The sequence below is a fragment of the Tachyglossus aculeatus genome, chromosome X2 (genome assembly GCF_015852505.1).
Source record: "Tachyglossus aculeatus isolate mTacAcu1 chromosome X2, mTacAcu1.pri, whole genome shotgun sequence".
In the NCBI taxonomy this organism is placed as follows: domain Eukaryota; kingdom Metazoa; phylum Chordata; class Mammalia; order Monotremata; family Tachyglossidae; genus Tachyglossus; species Tachyglossus aculeatus.
The window spans coordinates 10,286,897-10,309,293 of NC_052100.1; the positions used below are offsets into that span (position 1 = coordinate 10,286,897).

Here is a 22,397-nt window from a genome sequence, read left to right on the forward strand (position 1 = left end):
GGAATACATATAGCTCCCTGCTATGACTTTTCCCTCCCCTGAGGAGTCATAGTAGAAGGTTATGGGGCTTGGAGATATTTTTCCCAAATAAAGAAGGACCTGTGCGGAGAATGGGATGGGAGTAAACAGAGTCAGCTGGGTTATCTTGCTCACCATCCTACATGGATTGCTGCAGTCATAGGACATTTCAGATCCATATGTCCCAAATGATCCTAGGCTATTTTTGAGAGATTGGATGCGAATCAAGGCTTCTCAAAATGTTACTGAGATGTAAACATGACCCTGGCATCTGTACCTGGGTGTTATCGCAGTACTGGAAACAAAATGGAAGGAGACTGGTATTTTGTAATTTAGTCATTAATATGTATGTATCTAACTGTCAAAATGATGCTGTGCAGCACTCAGACGGAACGCCGTGTGCTAGTGAAACCTACAGAGGCCCTCTTTACTCAACCATCGATGCCACAGGATCTAAGGTAGGGGGCAAAAACATAATTAAATCTTGAAAATCTATCGGATAAGGCTGAGGGTTAATAATCCGACTGCATCTAAATAGGGATAGGTGGCTGGAATTTAAGGTTTTATAACAGTAAAAATTGGAATTTCATTTTGACCACCTGGGTCATGTGATATTAAGAACTTAGAGTGTAAGTTTTGCCTACTACTCAATTTATTTGACTTTTTAGGCAACAGTCTGTGAATAATAATTATCACAGTAATAATAATAATAACAGTGTTATTTTTAAGCACTTAACATTTGCCCAGCATCACATTAAATACTAGAGTAGATACAAGACCATCCCCTTCCACATGGGACTAACTCACATGGATTGGAAACAGTAATAAAAAATTCCAGATCCCAAGTGATTTGTGTATTCACACCAAAAACAGTCTATCATCCCACTCCCAGCATTTGATCACGGTAAGTTGGGGCGTGGTAACCAGAAGTATTGTGAGATGTCAGCATCTAAGAGGAAATGTGAGGAAAAGTATATATGGGGAATATGTATAAATCCCTGCCCTGACTTTTTCCTTCCCTGGGAAGTCATAGTGGAAGATTATGGGACTTGGAGATATTTTTCCCAAGTAAACAAAAGCCATGCTGAGAATGGGGTGGGCATGAACAGAGTCAGGGGGCTTTCTTTCTCACCTTCCTAAGTGGATTGCTGTAGTCACAGGGCATTTCTGATCCATATGACTCAAATGGTCCTAACCTGTTTTTGAGAGATTGGACGGAAATGTAGACCTGGCTCTGGCATTTGTACCTGGTTGTTATTGCAGCCCTGCAGGTGAAATACAAGGAAAGCAGTACTATATCATTTACTTATTAATATATATATATATATATATGTATCTAACTGTCAAAATGATACTATGCAGTCAGCAGAAGAAACGCCCTAAGCCACTGGGATCTGCAGTAGACCCGACTTTTGGATCAGCAATGCTTCGCTTACAAAGGTATGAGGCTAATAACTAATAAAATTTTAACAGTCCATCAGATAAAACAGATAGTAAATAATTTGTCTGTGTATAAGTGGGGATAGGTGCCTGGAATTTAAATGTTTCTAGAAGCAATAACTAATAATTTCATTTTGACTACCTGGGTTATGAGATCATCTGAATTTAGAGTATAGGTTTTGCGTACTACTCAAATTATTTGACTTTGGAGGCAACAGCCTGTCTAATAATAAGCATAATCATAATAGTAGTAATAGTGTTCTTTGTAAAGCAGTTACCTTCTGCCTAGCAGTGTATTAAATGCTGGAGTTGATACAAGACAGTTCCTTTCCAGCATGTGGCGAACTCTAACAAGTGGATCAAAACAGACATAAAAATTTCCCGATGCAATGTTATTTGTGCATTCATGCCAAAAACGTTGCAACATTATTATTACTGTACTTGTTGAGCACTTACTATGTGCCAAGCACTATTCCAAGCACTGGGGTAGATACAAGTTAGTAAGGTTGGACACAGTCCCTGTCCCACATGGGGCTCACTCTCTTAATCCCCATTTTACAGATGAGGGAACATAGGCCCAGAGAAGTTAATTGACATGCCCAAGGTCACATAGCAGACACGTGGCGGAGCTGGAGTTAGAACCTAGGTCCTTCTGACTGGGCATCACCCTATGCCCAGCATTTGGATCAGGGGAACAAGGGGCATGATAACCAGAAGTAATGTCTGAAGTCAGCATCTGGAAGGGAATGTGTAAAGGATTAGTAGGAATATGTATAGATCCCTGCCATGACTTTTTCCCTCCCCTGAGGTATTTTTCCCAAGTAACAAGAGCCATGCTGAGATTGGGATAGGAATGAAGAGAGTCATCTGGGCTATCTTGCTTGCCCTTGTAGGTGGATTGCTGCAGTCATAGGGCATTTTTGATCCAGATGGCCCAAATAGTCATAGGCGCAGTGGATAGAGCCGGGCCTGGGAGTCAGAACGTCATGGGTTCTAATCCCGGCTCCGCCACTTGTCTGCTGTGTGGCTTTAGGCAACTCACATCACTTCTCTGTGCCAGTTACCTCATCTGTAAAATGGGAATTGAGACTGTGAGCCCCACCTGGGACAGGTATTGTGTCCTACCCAATTTGCCTGTATACACCCCAGAGCTTAGTACAGTGCTTGGCACACAGTAAGTGCATAACAAATACCTCCATTATTAGTATTAAAGGGTCTTGCCAATCTCTCAGTGACTGGAAATGAATCCATGCACATCAAAATGCTACTGAAATGTAGACATTAATCTGGCATTTATACCTGGTAGCTATCACAGTAGTGCAGATGAAACGGAAGAATAGTATTATATCATCTACTCATTAATACATATGTATCTAACTGACAAAATGATGCTGTGCAGCCTGCGAAGAGAACGCTCTAAGTCAGCTGAACCTGCAGGAAACCCTTTTTCTCGAAGGCCGATGTTGCGGGATCAAAGGTAGGAGGCTAACAGCTCATAAAATCTTAACAACCTATCGAGTAAACCAGACAGTAAATAATCCAACTCCTTCTAAGTGGGAATTGGTGGCTGAAATTTAAGGTTTTATAGAAGCAATCATTTCCGTTTGGCCACCTGGGTTGTGAAATATTATGAAGTTCGAGTATAGGTATTATTTGACTTCTGAGGTAACAGGCTACCTATTGATGGTGATGATGGTGATGATAGTAATAATAATAATTGTTATTTGTGAAGCACTTATTTGCCCATCAGTGTTTAAAGTACTGGATTTGATGCAAGACATTCCCTTTCCAACATGGGGCTAACTTAAGTGGATTGGAAATATTAAAATTTTCAGATGCAAAGTGATTTGTATATTCATAGCAAAATCATTCCAATATCAGTCCATGCCCAGTGTTTGGATCATGGGAAGTAGGAGCATGATAACCAAACATTTTGTCAGATGTTAGGATTATGTATAGATCCCCGCAATGACTTTTCCCTACCGTGAGAAATCATAGTGGAAGATTATGTGGTTTGGAGATATTTTTTCCAAGCAAAAGAGGGCCTTGCTGAGAATAGGATAGGAATTAGGTCAGCAAGGCTATTTGGCTCACTCTCCTAGGTGGATTGCTGCAGTCATAGGACATTTCTGATCTGTACCACCCAAATGGTCCTATGCTGTTTTTTAGAGATTGGATTCAAATCCCTGCCCATCAAAATACTAAGGAAGTGTAGACATAATCCTGGCATTTGAACCTGTTGGTTACCCTAGTACTGCAGAAGAAATGGAAGGAAAGTGATATTATATTATTTAGTCAATATATATGTATCTAACTGCCAAAATGTCACTGTGCAGCCTGCCAAGGGAATGCCCAAAGCCAGTTGAACCTGCCATAAGCCCTTTTTCTCAAGGAGCGATGATGCGTGATAGAAGGTAAGAGGCTAACAGAACCTTGCAAATCTATCGGGTAAACTAGAGTGAATAATCTGACTCCATCTAAGTGGAGATACGTTGCCGAAATTTAAGGTTTTATAGAAGTAAAAACTGCAGTCATTCCATTTAGACCAGCTGGGCTATGAGATGATATGAAGTTAAGGTGTAGGTTTTGCCTACCTCTCAAATTATTTGACTTTTGAGGCAAGTCAACCTAATAATAAAGATGGTGGCAATAATAATAGTGTTATTTGTGAAGCATTTACTATTTGCTCAGCATTGTATTAAATGTTGGATTCAATATAAGATATTCCCCTTCCAACGTGGGGCTAACTCAAACGGATTGGAAACAGTGGTTAAAAATTACAGATGCAAAGTGATTTGTGTATTCACAGCAACAACATTCCAACATCTCCCTATGCCTGGCGTTTGGATCACGGGAGGTAGGACCATGATAACCAAAGGTTTTGTCAGAAGTCAGAATTATGTATAGATCTCCGCCATGATTTTTCCTTCCTGGGAGAAATCATAATGTGAGATTATGGGGCTTGGAGATATTTTTTCCAAGTAAAAGAGGGCCATGCTGAGAATAGGATGGGATTGAACAGAGTCCAGCAGGGCTGTCTAGCTCACCCTCCTAGGTGGATTGCTGCAGTCATTGGACATTTCTGATTCATACCACCCAACTGGTCCTGTGCTGTTTTTGAGAGATTGGATGCAAATCCATGCCCATCAAAATGCTATGGAAATGTAGACATGACCCTGGCATTTGAACATGTTGGTTACCCTAGTACTGCAGAAGAAATGGAAGGAGAGTGATGATATATTATTTAGTCATCGACCCCCGGTCCACGTCATCCCCCGGGCCTGGAATGCCCTCCCTCTGCCCATCCGCCAAGCTAGCTCTCTTCCTCCCTTCAAGGCCCTACTGAGAGCTCACCTCCTCTAGGAGGCCTTCCCAGACTGAGCCCCTTCCTTCCTCTCCCCCTCGTCCCCCTCTCTCTCCCCCACATCTTACCTCCTTCCCTTCCCCACAGCACCTATATATATGTATATATGTTTGTACATATTTATTACTCTATTTATTTATTTATTTATTTTACTTGTACATATCTATTCTATTTATTTTATTTTGTTAGTATGTTTGGTTTTGTTCTCTGTCTCCCCTTTTTAGACTGTGAGCCCACTGTTGGGTAGGGACTGTCTCTATATGTTGCCAATTTGTACTACCCAAGCGCTTAGTACAGTGCTCTGCACATAGTAAGTGCTCAATAAATACGATTGATGATGATGATATTATTTAGTCATTAATACATATGTATCTAACTGCCAAAATGTCACTGTGCAGTCTGCCAAGAAAACGCCCAATGCCAGGTGAACCTGCCGTAGAACCTTTTTCTCAAGCCCCGATGATAAGTGATAGAAGGTAAGAGGCTAACAGCATCTTACAAATCTATCAGGTAAACCAGATAGTGAATAATCTGACTCCGTCTAAGTGGGGATAGGTGGCCAAAATTTAAGGTTTTATAGAAGTAAAAACTACAGTCATTTCATTTAGACCAGCTGGGCTATGAGATATTATGAAGATAGGGTGTAGGTTTTGCCTACCTCCCAATTTGACTTTTGAGGTAACAGTCTACCTAATAATAATGATGGTGGTGGTAATAATAATAATACTAGTGTTATTTGTGAAGCACTTACCATTTGCCCAGCATTGTATTAAATGTTGGATTTAGTACCAGATATTCACTTTCCAACATGGGGCTACCTCAAATGGATTGGAAGCAGATATTAAAAATTCCAGATGCAAAGTGATTGGTCTATTCACAGCAGAAACATTCCAACATATCTCTATGCCCAGTGTTTGGATCATGGAAAGTGGGACCATGATAACCAAAGGTGTTGTCAGAAGTCAAAATTATGCATAGATCCTCACCGTGATTTTTCCTTCCTGGGAGAAATCATAATGGAAGATTATGGGGCTTGGAGATATTTTTTCCAAGTAAAAGAGGGCCATGCTGAGAATAGGATGGGATTGAACAGAGTCCAGCAGGGCTATCTAGCTCACCCTCCTTGGTGGATTGCTGCAGTCATAGGACATTTCTGATTCGTGCCACCCAACTGGTCCTATGCTGTTTTTGAGAGATAAGAAATGCTAAGGAAATGTAGACATGACTGGCATTTGAACCTGTTGGTTACCCTTAGTACTGCAGAAGAAATGGAAGGAGAGTGATGTTATATTAGTCATTAATACATATGTATCTAACTGCCAAAATGTCACTGTACAGCCTGCCAAGAGAAAGCCCAAAGCCAGGTGAACCTGCCATAGAACTTTTTTCTCAAGTCCCGATGAGAAGAGATAGAAGGTAAGAAGCTAATTAGCTAACAGAATCTTACAAATCTATCAGGTAAACCAGATAGTGAATAATCTGACTCCGTCTATGTGGGGATAGGTGGCCGAAATTTCAGGTTTTATAGAAGTAAAAACTGCAGTCACTTCATTTAGACCAGCTGGGCTATGAGATATTATGAAGTTAGGGTGTATGTTTTGCCTACCTCCCAAATTATTTGACTTTTGAGTTAACAGTCTACCTAATAATAATGATGGTGGTGGTAATAATAATAATAATAATAATAGTATTTGTGAAGCACTTACCATTTGCCCAGCATTGTATTAAATGTTGGATTCAGAACCAGATAGTCCCTTTCCAACATGGGGCTAACTCAAATGGACTGGAAGCAGATATTAAAAATTCCAGATGCAAAGTGATTGGTCTATTCACAGCAAAAACATTCCATCTCCCTATACCCAGTGTTTGGATCATGGAAAGTGGGACCATGATAACCAAAGGTTTTGTCAGAAGTCAGAATTATGTATAGATCCTCACTGTGATTTTTCCTTCCGGTGAGAAATCATAATGTGGGATTATGGGGCTTGGAGATATTTTTTCCAAGTAAAAGAGAGCCATGCTGAGAATAGGATGGGATTGGACAGAGTCCAGCAGGGCTATCTAGCTCACCCTCCTTGGTGGATTGCTGCAGTCATAGGACATTTCTGATTCGTACCACCCAACTGGTCCTATGATGTTTTTGAGAGACTGGATGCAAATCCACACCCATCAAAATGCTGTGGAAATGTAGACATGACCCTGGCATTTGAACCTGTTGGTTACCCTAGTACTGCAGAAGAAATCGAAGGAGAGTGATGTTATATTATTTAGTCATTAGTACATATGTATCTAACTGCCAAAATGTCACTGTGCAGCCTGCCAAGAGAACGCCCAATGCCAGGTGAACCTGCTGTAGATCCTTTTTCTCAAGTCCCGAAGATAAGAGATAGAAGGTAAGAAGCTAATAGCTAACAGCATCTTACAAATCTGTCAGGTAAACCAGATAGTGAATAATCTGACTCCATCTAAGTGGGGATAGGTGGCCAAAATTTCAGGTTGTATAGAATTAAAAACTGCAGTCATTTCATTTAGACCAGCTGGGCTATGAGATATGAAGTTAGGGTGTAGGTTTTGCCTATCTCCCAAATTATTTGACTTTTGAGGTAACAGTCTACCTAATAATGATGGTGGTAGTAATAATAATAATAGTGTTGTTTGTGAAGCACTTACCATTTGCCCAGCATTGTATTAAATGTTGGATTTAGTACCAGATCTTCACTTCCCAACATGGGGCTACCTCAAATGGATTGGAAGCAGATATTAAAAATTCCAGATACAAAGTGATTGGTCTATTCACAGCAGAAACATTCCAACATCTCTCTATGCCCAGTGTTTGGATCATGGAAAGTGGGACCATGATAACCAAAGGTGTTGTCAGAAGTCAGAATTATGTACAGATCCTCACCGTGATTTTTCCTTCCTGGGAGAAATCATAATGGAAGATTATGGGGCTTGGAGATATTTTTTCCAAGTAAAAGAGGGCCATGCTGGGAATAGGATGGGATTGAACAGAGTCCAGCAGGGCTATCTAGCTCACCCTCCTTGGTGGATTGCTGCAGTCATAGGACATTTCTGATTCATACCACCCAACTGGTCCTATGTTGTTTTTGAGAGATTGGAAATGCTAAGGAAATGTAGACATGACCTTGGCATTTGAACCTGTTGGTTACCCTAGTACTGCAGAAGAAATGGAAGGAGAGTGATGATATATTATTTAGTCATTAATACATATGTATCTAACTGCCAAAATGTCACTGTGCAGCCTGCCAAGAAAACGCCCACTGCCAGGTGAACCTGCCGTAGAACCTTTTTCTCAAGCCCCGATGATAAGTGATAGAAGGTAAGAGGCTAACAGCATCTTACAAATCTATCAGGTAAACCAGATAGTGAATAATCTGACTCCGTCTAAGTGGGGATAGGTGGCCAAAATTTAAGGTTTTATAGAAGTAAAAACTGCAGTCATTTCATTTAGACCAGCTGGGCTATGAGATATTATGAAGATAGGGTGTAGGTTTTGCCTACCTCCCAATTTGACTTTTGAGGTAACAGTCTACCTAATAATAATGATGGTGGTGGTAATAATAATAATAGTGTTATTTGTGAAGAATTACCATTTGCCCAGCATTGTATTAAATGTTGGATTTAGTACCAGATATTCACTTTCCAACATGGGGCTACCTCAAATGGATTGGAAGCAGATATTAAAAATTCCAGATGCAAAGTGATTGGTCTATTCACAGCAGAAACATTCCAACATATCTCTATGCCCAGTGTTTGGATCATGGAAAGTGGGACCATGATAACCAAAGGTGTTGTCAGAAGTCAAAATTATGCATAGATCCTCACCGTGATTTTTCCTTCCTGGGAGAAATCATAATGGAAGATTATGGGGCTTGGAGATATTTTTTCCAAGTAAAAGAGGGCCATGCTGAGAATAGGATGGGATTGAACAGAGTCCAGCAGGGCTATCTAGCTCACCCTCCTTGGTGGATTGCTGCAGTCATAGGACATTTCTGATTCGTGCCACCCAACTGGTCCTATGCTGTTTTTGAGAGATAGGAAATGCTAAGGAAATGTAGACATGACCTTGGCATTTGAACCTGTTGGTTACCCTAGTACTGCAGAAGAAATGGAAGGAGAGTGATGATATATTATTTAGTCATTAATACATATGTATCTAACTGCCAAAATGTCACTGTGCAGCCTGCCAAGAAAACGCCCACTGCCAGGTGAACCTGCCGTAGAACCTTTTTCTCAAGCCCCGATGATAAGTGATAGAAGGTAAGAGGCTAACAGCATCTTACAAATCTATCAGGTAAACCAGATAGTGAATAATCTGACTCCGTCTAAGTGGGGATAGGTGGCCAAAATTTAAGGTTTTATAGAAGTAAAAACTGCAGTCATTTCATTTAGACCAGCTGGGCTATGAGATATTATGAAGATAGGGTGTAGGTTTTGCCTACCTCCCAATTTGACTTTTGAGGTAACAGTCTACCTAATAATAATGATGGTGGTGGTAATAATAATAATAGTGTTATTTGTGAAGAATTACCATTTGCCCAGCATTGTATTAAATGTTGGATTTAGTACCAGATATTCACTTTCCAACATGGGGCTACCTCAAATGGATTGGAAGCAGATATTAAAAATTCCAGATGCAAAGTGATTGGTCTATTCACAGCAGAAACATTCCAACATATCTCTATGCCCAGTGTTTGGATCATGGAAAGTGGGACCATGATAACCAAAGGTGTTGTCAGAAGTCAAAATTATGCATAGATCCTCACCGTGATTTTTCCTTCCTGGAAGAAATCATAATGGAAGATTATGGGGCTTGGAGATATTTTTTCCAAGTAAAAGAGGGCCATGCTGAGAATAGGATGGGATTGAACAGAGTCCAGCAGGGCTATCTAGCTCACCCTCCTTGGTGGATTGCTGCAGTCATAGGACATTTCTGATTCGTACCACCCACCTGGTCCTATGCTGTTTTTGAGAGACTGGATGCAAATCCGTGCCCATCAAAATGCTGTGGAAATGTAGACATGACTCTGGCATTTGAACATGTTGGTTACCCTAGTACTGCAGAAGAAATGGAAGGAGAGTGATGTTATATTATTTAGTCATTAATACATATGTATCTAACTGCCAATATGTCACTGTGCAGCCTGTCAAGAGAACGCCCAATGCCACTTGAACCTGCCGTAGAACCTTTTTCTCAAGCCCCGATGATAAGTGATAGAAGGTAAGAGACTAACAGCTAACAGCATCTTACAAATCTATCAGGTAAACCAGATAGTGAATAATCTGACTCCGTCTAAGTGGGGGTAGGTGGCCAAAATTTCAGGTTGTATAGAAGTAAAAACTGCAGTAATTTCATTTAGACCAGCTGTGCTATGAGATATTATGAAGTTAGGGTGTAGGTTTTGCCTACCTCCCAAATTATTTGACTTTTGAGGTAACAGTCTACCTAATAATAATGATGGTGGTGGTAATAATAATAATAGTGTCATTTGTGAAGCACTTACCATTTGCCCAGCATTGTATTAAATGTTGGATTTAGTACCAGATATTCACTTTCCAACATGGGGCTAACTCAAATGGACTGGAAGGAGATATTAAAAATTCCAGATGCAAAGTGATTGGTCTATTCATAGCAAAAACATTCCAACATCTCCCTATGCCCAGTGTTTGGATCATGGAAAGTGGGACCATGATAACCAAAGGTTTTGTCAGAAGTCAGAATTATGTATAGATCCTCACCGTGATTTTTCCTTCCTGTGAGAAATCATAATGTGTGATTATGGGGCTTGGAGATATTTTTTCCAAGTAAAAGAGAGCCATGCTGAGAATAGGATGGGATTGAACAGAGTCCAGCAGGGCTATCTAGCTCACTCTCCTAGGTGGATTGCTGCAGTCATAGGACATTTCTGATTCGTACCACTCAACTGGTCCTATGCTGTTTTTGAGAGATTGGATGCAAATCCATGCCCATCAAAATGCTATGGAAATGTAGACATGACCCTGGCATTTGAACATGTTGGTTAGCCTAGTACTGCAGAAGAAATGGAAGGAGAGTGATGTTATATTATTTAGTCATTAATACATATGTATCTAACTGCCAAAATATCACTGTGCAGCCTGCCAAGAAAACGCCCAATGCCACTTGAACCTGCCGTAGAACCTTTTTCTCAAGCCCCGAGGATGAGTGATAGAAGGTAAGAGGCTAACAGCTAACAGAGTCTTACAAATCTATCAGGTATACCAGATAGTGAATAATCTGACACCGTCTAAGTGGGGATAGGTGGCTGAAATTTAAGGTTTTATAGAAGTAAAAACTGCAGTCATTTCATTTAGACCAGCTGGGCTGTGAGATATTATGAAGTTAGGGTGTAGGTTTTGCCTACCTCTCAAATTATTTGACTTCTGAGGTAACAGTCTACCTAATAATAATGATGGTGGTGGTAATAATAATAATACTAGTGTTATTTGTGAAGCACTTACCATTTGCCCAGCATTGTATTAAATGTTGGATTCAGTACCAGATATTCCCTTTCCAACATGGGGCTAATTCAAATGGATTGGAAGCAGACATTAAAAATTCTAGATGCAAAGTGATTTGTGTATTCACAGCAAAAACATTCCAACATCTCCCTATGCCTGGTGTTTGGATCATGGAAAGTAGGATTATGATAACCAAAGGTATCATCTAATGTCGGGATCTGTATAGATCTCCCCCATGACTTTTCCTTCCTGTGAGAATCATAGTGGAAGATTATGGGGCTTGGAGATATTTTTTCCAAGTAAAAGAGGGCCATGCTGAGAATAGGATGGGATTGGACAGAGTCCAGCAAGGCTATCTAGCTCACCCTCCTTGGTGGATTGCTGCAGTCATAGGACATTTCTGACTCGTACCATCCAACTGGTCCTATGCTGTTTTTGAGAGATTGGATGCAAATCCATACCCATCAAAATGCTGTGGAAATGTAGACATGACCCTGGCATTTGAACCTGTTGGTTACCCTAGTACTGCAGAAGAAATGGAAGGAGAGTGATGTTATATTTAGTCATTAATACATATGTATCTAACTGCCAAAATGTCACTGTGCAGCCTGCCAAGAGAACGCCCAAAGCCAGGTGAACCTGCCAAAGGCCCTTTTTCTGAAGCTGCAATGATGCGTGATCAAAGGTAGGAGGCTGACAGCTAATAGAATCTGAAACATTTATCAGGTAAACCAGATAGTGAATATTCTGACTCTAAGTGGGGATAGGTGGTCAAAATTTAAAGTTTTATAGAAGTAAAAACTGCAGTCATTTCATTTTAATCCAGCAAGGGTTATGAGATATAAAAATCATTAGTTTTCCTACTACTCAAATCATTTGACTTTTGAGGCAGTAATCTTCAAAGTAATACTAGTATTACTAATAATAATAATTGCGTTATTTGTTAAGCACTTTAACCTTAGAGTCAAGTGGGATACTATATAGGGTTAACCTAAGTGGATTGGAAGCAGATATTACAATATCTGATATGAGATACTATTTTGTGTATGCCTTTCCCCCTCTAGACTGTAAGCTCACTATGGGCAGGGAATGTGTCTGCTAATTCTGTTGTCCTCTCCCAAGGGCTTAGTACAGTTCTCTTCACATAGTAAGTGCTCAAATACATTGATTAATTGATTGTGATTTTTTTAGTCACACCAAAAAGATCCCATCACCACCCCATGCCCAGTGCTTGAATCACAGGAATTAGGGGCAAGGTAACCAGAACTATTGCCGGATGTCAGCATCTGGAAGGAAATGTGAAAAAATTCAGCAGGAATGTGTAGATCCCCCACCGTGACTTTTCACTCCCCTGGGAAATCATAGCAGAAGATTATGGGGCTTGGAGACATTTTTCCCAAGTAAAGGGTTTATGCTGAGAATGGGATGGGAATGAACAGTCACTTGTGCTGTCTTGCTCACCCTCCTATGTGGATTGCTGCAGTCATAGAATATTTCTGATCCATACGACCCAAATGGTTTTAGTCTTTTTTGAGATTGTATGCCAATCCATTTGAGTCAAAATGCTTCTGAGATGTAGACACGGCCCTGGCATTTCAACCTGGTTGTTATCGCACTGCTGCAAAGCAGGAGGTGTATTATATTATTTAATCTTTAGAAGCAGTGTGGCCTAGTGAATAGATCACAGGCCTGAGTCAGAAGCACTTGGGTTCTAATCCCTGCTCCACCACTTGTCTGCTGTGTACCCTGGGGCAAGTCACTTAACTTCTCTGTGCCTCAGTTCCCTCATCTGTAAAATGGGGAGTAAGATTGCGAGCCTCATGTGGGACAGGAACTGTGTCCAACCTGATAAACTTGTATCTACCCCAGTGCTTAATACAGTGCCTGGCACATAGGAAGCATGTAAATACCATGAAAAATCTATTTATCTGTCAAAATCATGCTTTACAGCAGTGTAAAAGGTAGCTGCAAACCAAAGGAACCGGAAGTTTTCTTCTTTCCTGCGTCGCCGGTTCCGCAAGATGAAAGGTAGGAGACACATAGCTAATAAAGTCTTCAGTATCAATCAGTCAATCAATCGTATTTATTGAGTGCTTACTGTGTGCAGAGCACTGTACTAAGCGCTTGGGAAGTACAAGTTGGCAACATATAGAGACAGCCCCTACCCAACAGTGGGCTCACAGTATCTGTTGGGCGAGTAATATGTCTGTGTTTAAATGGGAATAGGGCCTAATGGTTTAATCATTTTAAAAAACATATGTTATCTAACTGTCAAAATGATGCTGTGCTGCAGTGAGAGAGAAAACCCTGAACCAGTGGAACCTGAAGAAAACCCATTTTCTGAATCGCAGGAGCTGCAGGGTGAAAGGTAGGAGGCTAACAGCTTGATAAAATCTTAAAAATCTATTGGATTAACCCACGACTGAATAATCCAACCACGTATAGGTGTGAATAGCTGGCAGGAATTTAGAAGTTTAAAAAAGTACTATCTGTTCCTCTGCATTTTTTTCCAAAGCCCCTATTTCACTCCCCGCCGCCACACACACCCTCCCAAGTTTAGGAGCTTACACTGTACATTTAATCAAGTGGATTGAAAGTAGATAGTAAAACCTCCAGAGGCAAACTGATTTGTGTATTAACATGTACCTTTCAACATCACTCCATGCCTAGCGTAGCAATCACTCAGAGTGGGAGCATGATAACCAGAAGTACTGTCAGGTGGTAGCTTCTGGAAAAGAATGTGAGAAAGGATAGGATGGAACACATAGATCTCTGCCATAACATTTGGTAATGGTAGATATTGGGAATTGGAGATTTATTTCCTAAGTGAACCACAGTAGCGCCAAGAATGGAATGGGAATGAACAGAGGGTGCAGAGATATCTTAGATAGACTTCCCAATGGATTGCTGGCATCTAAAGGACATTTCTGGTCAAACATTTTAGGCATTTTTGAAAGATTGGATGCCAGTCCCTTTGAATCAAAATGCTAATGAAATGCCGACATGACACTGGCCATTCGAGCCTGAGTTTTATCGCACTACTGCAGACAAAGCAGGAGAGGAGTATTATATTTAGTGATGTATTTATATATATTATTTATTATATTATTATGTATATTATCTAATTGTCAAAAATGAGAATGCGGTAACGAGAGGCATCCCTGAGGCAGTCACTGCAGGGTGGAAGGTAGGAGTCTTAACAGCTGTAGTAGTCTTAAAAATAGTTTGGACACATCAGAGAGTGAATAATATATCCACGTATAATCAGGGGTAGGGGGGGAGTGAACAAAACATTTAAAAAGCCATGACTATTCCAGTATTATTTCACTGATAGGCCAGATCTGAAATATCTGTAATTTACTTTTAAACATTTACTATAACCTACAGCTTCAGGTGAAGTCAGTCAACCGTATTTATTTTCTGAGCACTTGCTATGTGCAGAGCACTGAACTAAGGGCTTGGGAGAGTACAGTACAACAATAAACAGACACATTCCCTGCCCACAACGAGCTTGCAGTTCAAGAGGACGAGTTTACAGTCTTGAGGAAGCTCAACTGGAAGACTTGAGTGTTGTGTTATGTAATCATTAATACATTTATCAAGTGGGTCAGAATAATGCTGTACAGTTAGTTGTCAGAGAGGGAAATCAAAGTTTAGGAAAAATCCTTTCTTTAAGAAGTGCAGCTGTTACATTTGGGGATGGAAAAAATAATGTATATATTGAAAATCAACTGAAAATTGAATCTGAATGGATTATTAAATGTTAAAGTAGTGGACTCTTCACTATCCTTCAACTCTTCCTGCACAACATCTCCTGTATCTGCCCCTTCCTCTCCACTTAAGCTATGGTCTGGTATGCTCTGGTCTTCTTGCCCATCTCCCAGACTTAAGCCCCCTCCCCACTCCATATGCCACATGCTCCTGCAGGGATCATCTTCTTTAAGCATTGCTCAGCCCTCATCTCTCCTTTCCTCAATGCCTTCCACTGGCTTCCTGTGTCCACATCAATAAAGAATACCTCACAGTTGGCATCAAGCTTCTCCACCTCTGTGCTTTCTTCTCCCGCTGTTCCCCAGCTCACTGTCTTCATTCCTCCCATGGCACCAACCTTCTAGCTAAACCTCACTCTCTACTCTCCCACCTCTTATCCCCTTATTCATGCTGTTCCTCTGGCTTGAAACAGGCAGACCACAGCTCACCCCACATTTAGATCCCTCCTAAAGTCCCACCTCCTTCAACAGGCTTTCTTTCCCTAATAAATTTCCCAGCCCCTTGAGGCACATCATCCCTTCAGCTGACTCTAGCACTTATGAATTTATTTACACCCTCATTAGGCCCCATGCACTTATTCTTGTGTCATTTATTTTTGGCCTCTCTAGTTGTAAATATTTTTATATTTTTCTCCCCCATTACAGTGTAAGCTCCTCATGGGCAGGAAACAGACAATGCCTACTATACTGTACTGCACTAAGTGGGCACTCAATAAATGCTACTACTACTTTTTGAAGTACTTCGATATTTTCAGAAAGTAATTCATTGTAATTTTATATTGTCTAGAAGTGACCTTTCTCATTCCTTCCTTTTATTCTCATGTGATAGGAGTGGTATGGAAAAGCCAGATTACAAATCATCACTCACTTTTCCAACTGTTGATAAAAATGTTGAGCATTTGCAAAAAAGATCCAGGATTCTGCTGAAGCATATTAATGAAAGCAGGAAGAAAGATTACAAGATCATGCAGCATAAGAGGCAAACTGTCTATATGAAGGTGAAATTCATCTCACAATCCTTCATGTTAATAGCACATTACTTTAACATTGATCTGAAAATACATTCATGTTGCCTTAAAGGCAATTGCAGTAGTTTTCTTTTAGACACATAATACTCCTTTCAGTAAACCAAAATTTTACCTTTTTCCAAATTACATTAATTTAAAGGTTCTTTCACATTTTATTTTATTGTAGCTATATTATTTTAACAGCACTAAGAATTACTCTTTTGATTCTGATTTGTCTGTGAACATTACAAGATATAGGAAGTGAAGTTTCATTTTTACTAAAATATTGCAATTTAGAGATTGTTTTTTATTTATGGTTTTTCAAAATGTAAATGCTGTGATTAGGAAAGCTAGTGTATTTTGCCTCCTTTCCCTATAAGTTAAATTAGATATTGTAGTTTTCACCCACTCATGAAAATATTGTCAAAATCGTACAAAAGATCCCGTTAGAATAAGATCCTCATTTTCCAGTTATTTTGCATTCTCATAAGATGTTTTTATACCTTAAAAGGGCATCGCTATGATGAGCAAAATAGAGGACAAGTTCAATCAATTTTACGATCATCAAGGCAAGTATATTCAAGAAAAGTTCCAGGAGTTCAAAAAGTCACTCGAGAGTTCTTGTAATTTAGAAAAGGACATCCAAGATATCTGCCAAGCAATGGAAGAGACTCTAACTGAATGTATAGTCAACATGGCAGATCATTCTTGCTTTGAATTGTAAACCAGTTGAAAACGAGTTGTAACTATTAAGTTAAAAATAAGCATTCAAGTCAATCTACAGATGAAACAAGTTACATTTTGAATGTCTCTCTTAGCTGAATATGTGGATGACAGTGAAACTGCCTGTGGTCATCCAGTTTTCTTTTCATGCCCATCAACACTTAGAAGTTACAATACTGAACAGTTATTAAAAATTTTCAAACGTATATAATTATTTCTTGTCTCGTCTTATGCCATCGAGTCGTTTCCAACCCATAGTGTCACCACGGACACATCTCTCCCAGAACGCCCTGCTCTCCATCTGTAGTCATTCTGGTAATGTATCCTTAGAGTTTTCTTAGTAAAAATAAGGAAGTGATTTACCATTGCCACCTTCCAAGCCCCATGTGGGACAGGGACATCTTGTACCTACTCTCTGGCACTTAGTACAGGATCTGGCACATACTAAACACTTCACCAATACCATCATCGTCATTGTTATGATGACATATGCTGCGTGATTGCATCACATGGCACCCCATGCGACATCCTCAAATCTCACTGTTTTGCCATGTAGTGAAAAAGGACTTCCAGACTTAGCCCTCCTGCCCCTACCCTGGACCACAGAGCCGCCTGCCTTGGGCCACAGAGCTGGTAGCACTTGTGGCTGAATCCACCAGATCCCTCCTGAAGCACAAATTCGCATCACCCACCTTGGAAAGCAAATGGTGCTTGGGGCTGGTCCCTCCAGAAACAGCTGCTCCTGTGGTCCGCCTCAGAGCACAAGCAGTTGGTGCCATGGTGGTTTCTCCCCTGGATGTTTTGGTAGGGTTGCGTAATCTCTCTTTGACACACCTGGTCAGAGGTGTCACACAAAGCCCCTGCACAGACCACACATTGTTTCCGAAGGGACTGTGTTAAGTCAGCAGGCACGTGCTCTGATCAATGACAAACACATGACTAGTACCACAGGTACTGCCCTGGGGCTGTGGTCCTGATCCTCCTGGGTCTGCCTCTTCCCTTCCTCCCTCACCTTCTCTGCTTATAACCCTCTCCCTGACTTTACCGTCACTGTAGACAGCACTACCATTCTTCCCGTCTCACAAGCTACGCAACCTTGGTGTCATTCTCGACTCCGCTCTCTGATTCACCCCACACATCCAATCTGTCACCAAAACCTGCCCGTCTCACCTCCACGACATCGCCAAGATCCGCCCTTTCCTCTCCATCCAAACCACTACCTTGCTGGTTCAATCTCTCATCCTATCCCGACTGGATTACTGCATCAGCCTCCTCTCTGATCTCCCAATTTCCTGTCTCTCCCCACTTCAGTCTATACTTCACTCTGCTGCCCGGATTATCTGTGCAGAAATGCTCTGGGCACGCTACTCCCCTCCTCAAAAATCTCCAGTGGCTGCCTCTCAACCTACGAATCAAGCAAAAACTCCTCACTCTCGGCTTCAAGGCTCTCCATCACCTCGCCCGCTCCTACCTCACCTCCCTTCTCTCCTTCTACAGCCCAGCCCACACCCTCTGCTGCTAACCTCCTCACTGGGCCTCGTTCTTGCCTGTCCCACCGTCGACCCCCAGCCCACGTCCTCACCCTGGCTTGGAATGCCCTCCCTCCACAAATCCGCCAAGCTCTCTTCCTCCCTTCAAAGCCCTACTGAGCGCTCACCTCCTCCAGGAGGCTTTCCCAGACTGAGCTCCCTTTTTCCTCTCCTCCTCCCCATCTCCCCCGCCCTACCTCCTTCCCCTCCCCACGGCACTTGTATACATTTGTACAGATTTGTCACTCTATTTGTACATATTTACTATTCTATTTTGTTAATAATGTGCATATAGCTTTAATTCTATTTGTTCTAACGATTTTGTCACCTGTCTACATGTTTTGTTGTCTGTCTCCCCCTTCTAGACTGTGAGCCCACTGTTGGGTAGGGACCATCTCTATATGTTGCCAACTTGTACTTCCCAAGCGCTTAGTACAGTGCTCTGCACACAATAAGCGCTCAATAAATACGATTGAATGAATAACCCACATCCCTCCACACTCCCACCACCCCCCATACCAGAATGGAGCCTGCTCCCCTCTATGTCTTCCTTCCATTCCCTACTGGCACATTGGCACCTCCTTGACATTCCCTTCCCCACACCTGGCTGGCACCCAAAGGTAGAGTCTGGGGATCATGGGGAGGGGTCTCTGGGCTCACCTCTCTTGGGCAGAGGCTGTGGTCCTAACTTCCCCTTCCCTTCCAACCACAGGAACCTGGGCAAAGCAACAGCAGCGTTGGCTCAGTGGAAAGAGCGCAGGCTTGGGAGTCGGTGGTCATGGGTTCTAATCCTTGCTCCGCCACTTGTCTGCTGTGTGACTTTGGGCAAGTCACTTCACTTCTCTGGGCCTGTTACCTCATCTGGAAAATGGGGATTAAGACTGTGAGCCCCATGTGGGACAACCTGATTATCTTGTATCCCCCCAGCGCTTAGAACAGTGCTTGGCACATAGTAAGCACTTAACAAATGCCATCATCATCTTATTATTATTATTTTTATTATGGATAGAGCAGGGGCCTGGGAGTCAGAAGGTCATGGGTTCTAATCCTTGCTCCGCCACTTGTCTGTTGCGTGACTTTGGGCAAGTCACTTCACTTCTCTGGGCCTGTTACCTCATCTGGAAAATGGGGATTAAGACTGTGAGCCCCAAGTGGGACAACCTGATTATCTTGTCTCCCCCCAGTGCTTAGAACAGTGCTTGGCACATAGTAAGCGCTTAACAAATGCCATCGTCATATTATTATGGATAGAGCAGGGGCCTGGGAGTCAGAAGGTCATGGGTTCTAATCCTGACCACCACTTGTCTGCTATGTGACCTTGGCAAGTCACCTCACTTCCCTGGGCCTCAATTCCCTCATCTGTAGAAGGGGGTTGAAACTACAAGCCCCATGTGGGACAGGGACTGATTTGCTTGTATCCACCCCAGCGCTTAGTACAGTGCCTGGCACATAGTAATGTGCCAATATGTTGCCGACTTGTACTTCCCAAGCGCTTAGTACAGTGCTCCGCACACAGTAAGCGCTCAATAAATACGATTGAATGAATGAAATACCACAAATATTATAATGAGCTGAGGCCAGTCCAGCTGGCCAGCAGATCCACCATCTCCTCCATCCCACGGGCAGGCCCACTCTCTCTCAACTTGAGTTGCTCCAGCCATGGGCCTGTCCTCCTTGCTCCACTTAAGTAAGGCCCCTCACTGCCAGCTACCTGCCTCTGCCACACCCCCACCCCAGCCTCTCCCAGCCCTGGCTCTAAACTGCTTATCTGCCACCCCTTCTCCTTTCCACTTGCTCCCACTGCCTGTCAATGGGGAGCCTGGGTCTGTTGGGCCCCAAGATCTCTGGGCTGCCAAACTGCCTTCCATAGGTCAGGTTCCTCGCTCTGGGCAACCCCAAATGAAAGGAAGCAAATGAGTTTGTTGAGGCCTCTGCTGCCTGCCCCCAACCCCCAACTCCATGCTGCTCCTGAGGGCTAGGGAGAAGTGGAGGGAAGAAAAATGTTCCTGGTGTTTAAAGAAAACAAAATGTCAAGCCTTTTTAAAAGAATTATGGTTTTTGTTAAGAACTCACTATGTGCCAGGCACTGTGCTAAGCGCTGGGGTGGATACAAGCAAATCGGGTTGGACACAATCCCTATCCCGTATGGGGCTCCCAGTCTTAATCCCCATTTTACAGATGAGGGAACTAAGGCACAGGGGAGCGAAGTGACTTGCCCAAGGCCGTACAGCAGACGAGTGGTTGAGCCAGGATTAGAACCCATGACCTACTGACTCCCAGGCCCATGCTCTTCCACTATGCCCTGCTGCTTCCCAATTCTTTGCCTTGGACGCTAGGGAAGCAGAGAGTCCATATCGAAAAATAAAATCATAGATGGGTGCCCCCCTCCCACACACACACACGCCCACCGCTGCCACCACCACCCCTCACTCACCACCACCACCTCCCCACCACCAAGGACTCTGCACATGTGTGAGGGCCACCTTGAAGGTCCACGGTCAACCACCAGCTTGAATATCCCAACCAGTGGTCTTCTTGGGAAGGTCAGGAGATATGTGGTCACCCTTGTGCTCTAAGACAGCTGCTTACCTTGTTTACCATCTTGACTGGCCCTTGGAGTCGGCACCTATGGTCCTGACCTCGCCCCTTCATGACAACACAACCCATTCCCAGAGGTCCCAACCCTGGAAACTCCCAGGAATTTGCCAGGTTTGCAGAAGAGTGGTATTCCTATCCAAAGAAGAGGCAAAGTGAACCTCCCCAACCACCCTGCTTCCCTCCACTCCAGTTGGACTATATCCTCCGCTGTGGTGTTTAGCTCCTATGCTGCCCACTGTCTCCTGGAGCAGGTTAACTCACTGAACATCCATGCTAATAGCTTTCTCTTCCCATTTCAAATGCCCCACCATCTCTCACCTTCGACAGCAGCGGAAAAGGTGGCCAGGAGTTGAAGGCACGCAAACTTGAGGCATTATTTAAACTAGTCAGCACTGTTTATAAGTACCCATTTCTCCTTTAGCTTCAGTCAACTTCCTCTTGGGCAATTTTGGATAAACTTGCACATGAATTGTGCACATGAACTACCATGCTAGTCCAAGTACTGATCATATATCCCACCTCGACTACTTCATTAGCCTCCTCACTTATCTCCCCACTCCAGGCCACACTACAATCTGCTGCCCGGATCAATTTTCTTAAAAATTAGTTCTGCGCACATCTCCCCATTCCTCAAAAGCCTCCAGTGGTTGCCCATCCACTTTCCTATCAAGCAGAAACTCCTCACCGTTGGCTCTAAGGCGCTCAATCCACTCTCCCACTCCTACATTACCTTGCTGATCTACACAATCCAACATGTGCACTAAGCTCCTCTAACACCAACCTACTCACTGTACCTCGATCTCATCTAGCTCACATCCTCCCCTCCGGCCCTACCTCTTCATATCCAATAGCCCACCACTCTCCCCATCTTCTATGCCCTCCTAAAATCATATCTCTTTTAAGAGGCTTTCCTTGACTAACCCTGAAATTCCCCAGTCTATTCCCTCTCCCTTCTGCATCGCCTGGATCTGTATCCCTTAAGCACTCTGATACTCACCCCACCCTAGTCTTTGTGTACAGCTCCTCATTCTCTGCCACTTCCCCTTTCTGTAATTTATTTTAATGCCTCTCTCCCCCACTAGATTGTAAACTCCTTGAGGGCAGGGATCATGTCTACCAACTCTATTATTTCGTATTCCCCCAAGCGTTAAGTACAGTGCTGTGCACACAGTAAACAATTAAATACCACCGACAGATACAGCTCTTCTTATTTTCGGGCTCCCGTTCTGCTCATAAATGGAAATTAAAGCATAGAACTCTCTGAAAATGCTAAACACAGAAGTAAGTGGGGGCTTTATTGTTAATAAAGTTCACCAGCTTCAGTACAGGTGAAGTAACTTCACAGAAGTTATCTTTACCACATAATAAAGGATAAATAAAAGGGTAAGTTTTTAACCAATCTTATTTTCCTGGTTAGGCAATTAAAAAAAATTTAACAAACAACAAC

The 22,397-nt window shown here is 42.4% G+C and overlaps 1 protein-coding gene across 7 annotated transcripts in view; it reads left to right on the forward strand.

Annotated features, from left to right (window-relative positions):
• Positions 1-17,029, forward strand: part of LOC119949422 (pollen-specific leucine-rich repeat extensin-like protein 1) — a 38,523-nt gene extending 21,494 nt beyond the window's left edge. For 2 of the 7 annotated variants that reach the window (XM_038771189.1, XM_038771193.1), the window contains 17 exons: positions 399-476; positions 1,381-1,458; positions 2,858-2,935; positions 3,795-3,872; positions 4,268-4,315; positions 5,221-5,298; positions 6,161-6,238; positions 7,138-7,215; positions 8,085-8,162; positions 9,026-9,103; positions 9,987-10,064; positions 10,960-11,037; positions 11,931-12,008; positions 13,274-13,351; positions 13,617-13,691; positions 15,923-16,091; positions 16,612-17,029. In XM_038771189.1, coding sequence (XP_038627117.1) covers positions 399-476; positions 1,381-1,458; positions 2,858-2,935; positions 3,795-3,872; positions 4,268-4,315; positions 5,221-5,298; positions 6,161-6,238; positions 7,138-7,215; positions 8,085-8,162; positions 9,026-9,103; positions 9,987-10,064; positions 10,960-11,037; positions 11,931-12,008; positions 13,274-13,351; positions 13,617-13,691; positions 15,923-16,091; positions 16,612-16,824 — 1,519 coding nt within the window. In that variant the 3' untranslated portion in view covers positions 16,825-17,029. The remainder of the gene's footprint in view (positions 1-398; positions 477-1,380; positions 1,459-2,857; positions 2,936-3,794; positions 3,873-4,267; positions 4,316-5,220; positions 5,299-6,160; positions 6,239-7,137; positions 7,216-8,084; positions 8,163-9,025; positions 9,104-9,986; positions 10,065-10,959; positions 11,038-11,930; positions 12,009-13,273; positions 13,352-13,616; positions 13,692-15,922; positions 16,092-16,611) is intronic. The other 5 variants (XM_038771194.1, XM_038771191.1, XM_038771190.1 and 2 more) reach the window with 5 other exon arrangements.
• The last annotated feature ends 5,368 nt before the right edge of the window (positions 17,030-22,397 follow it).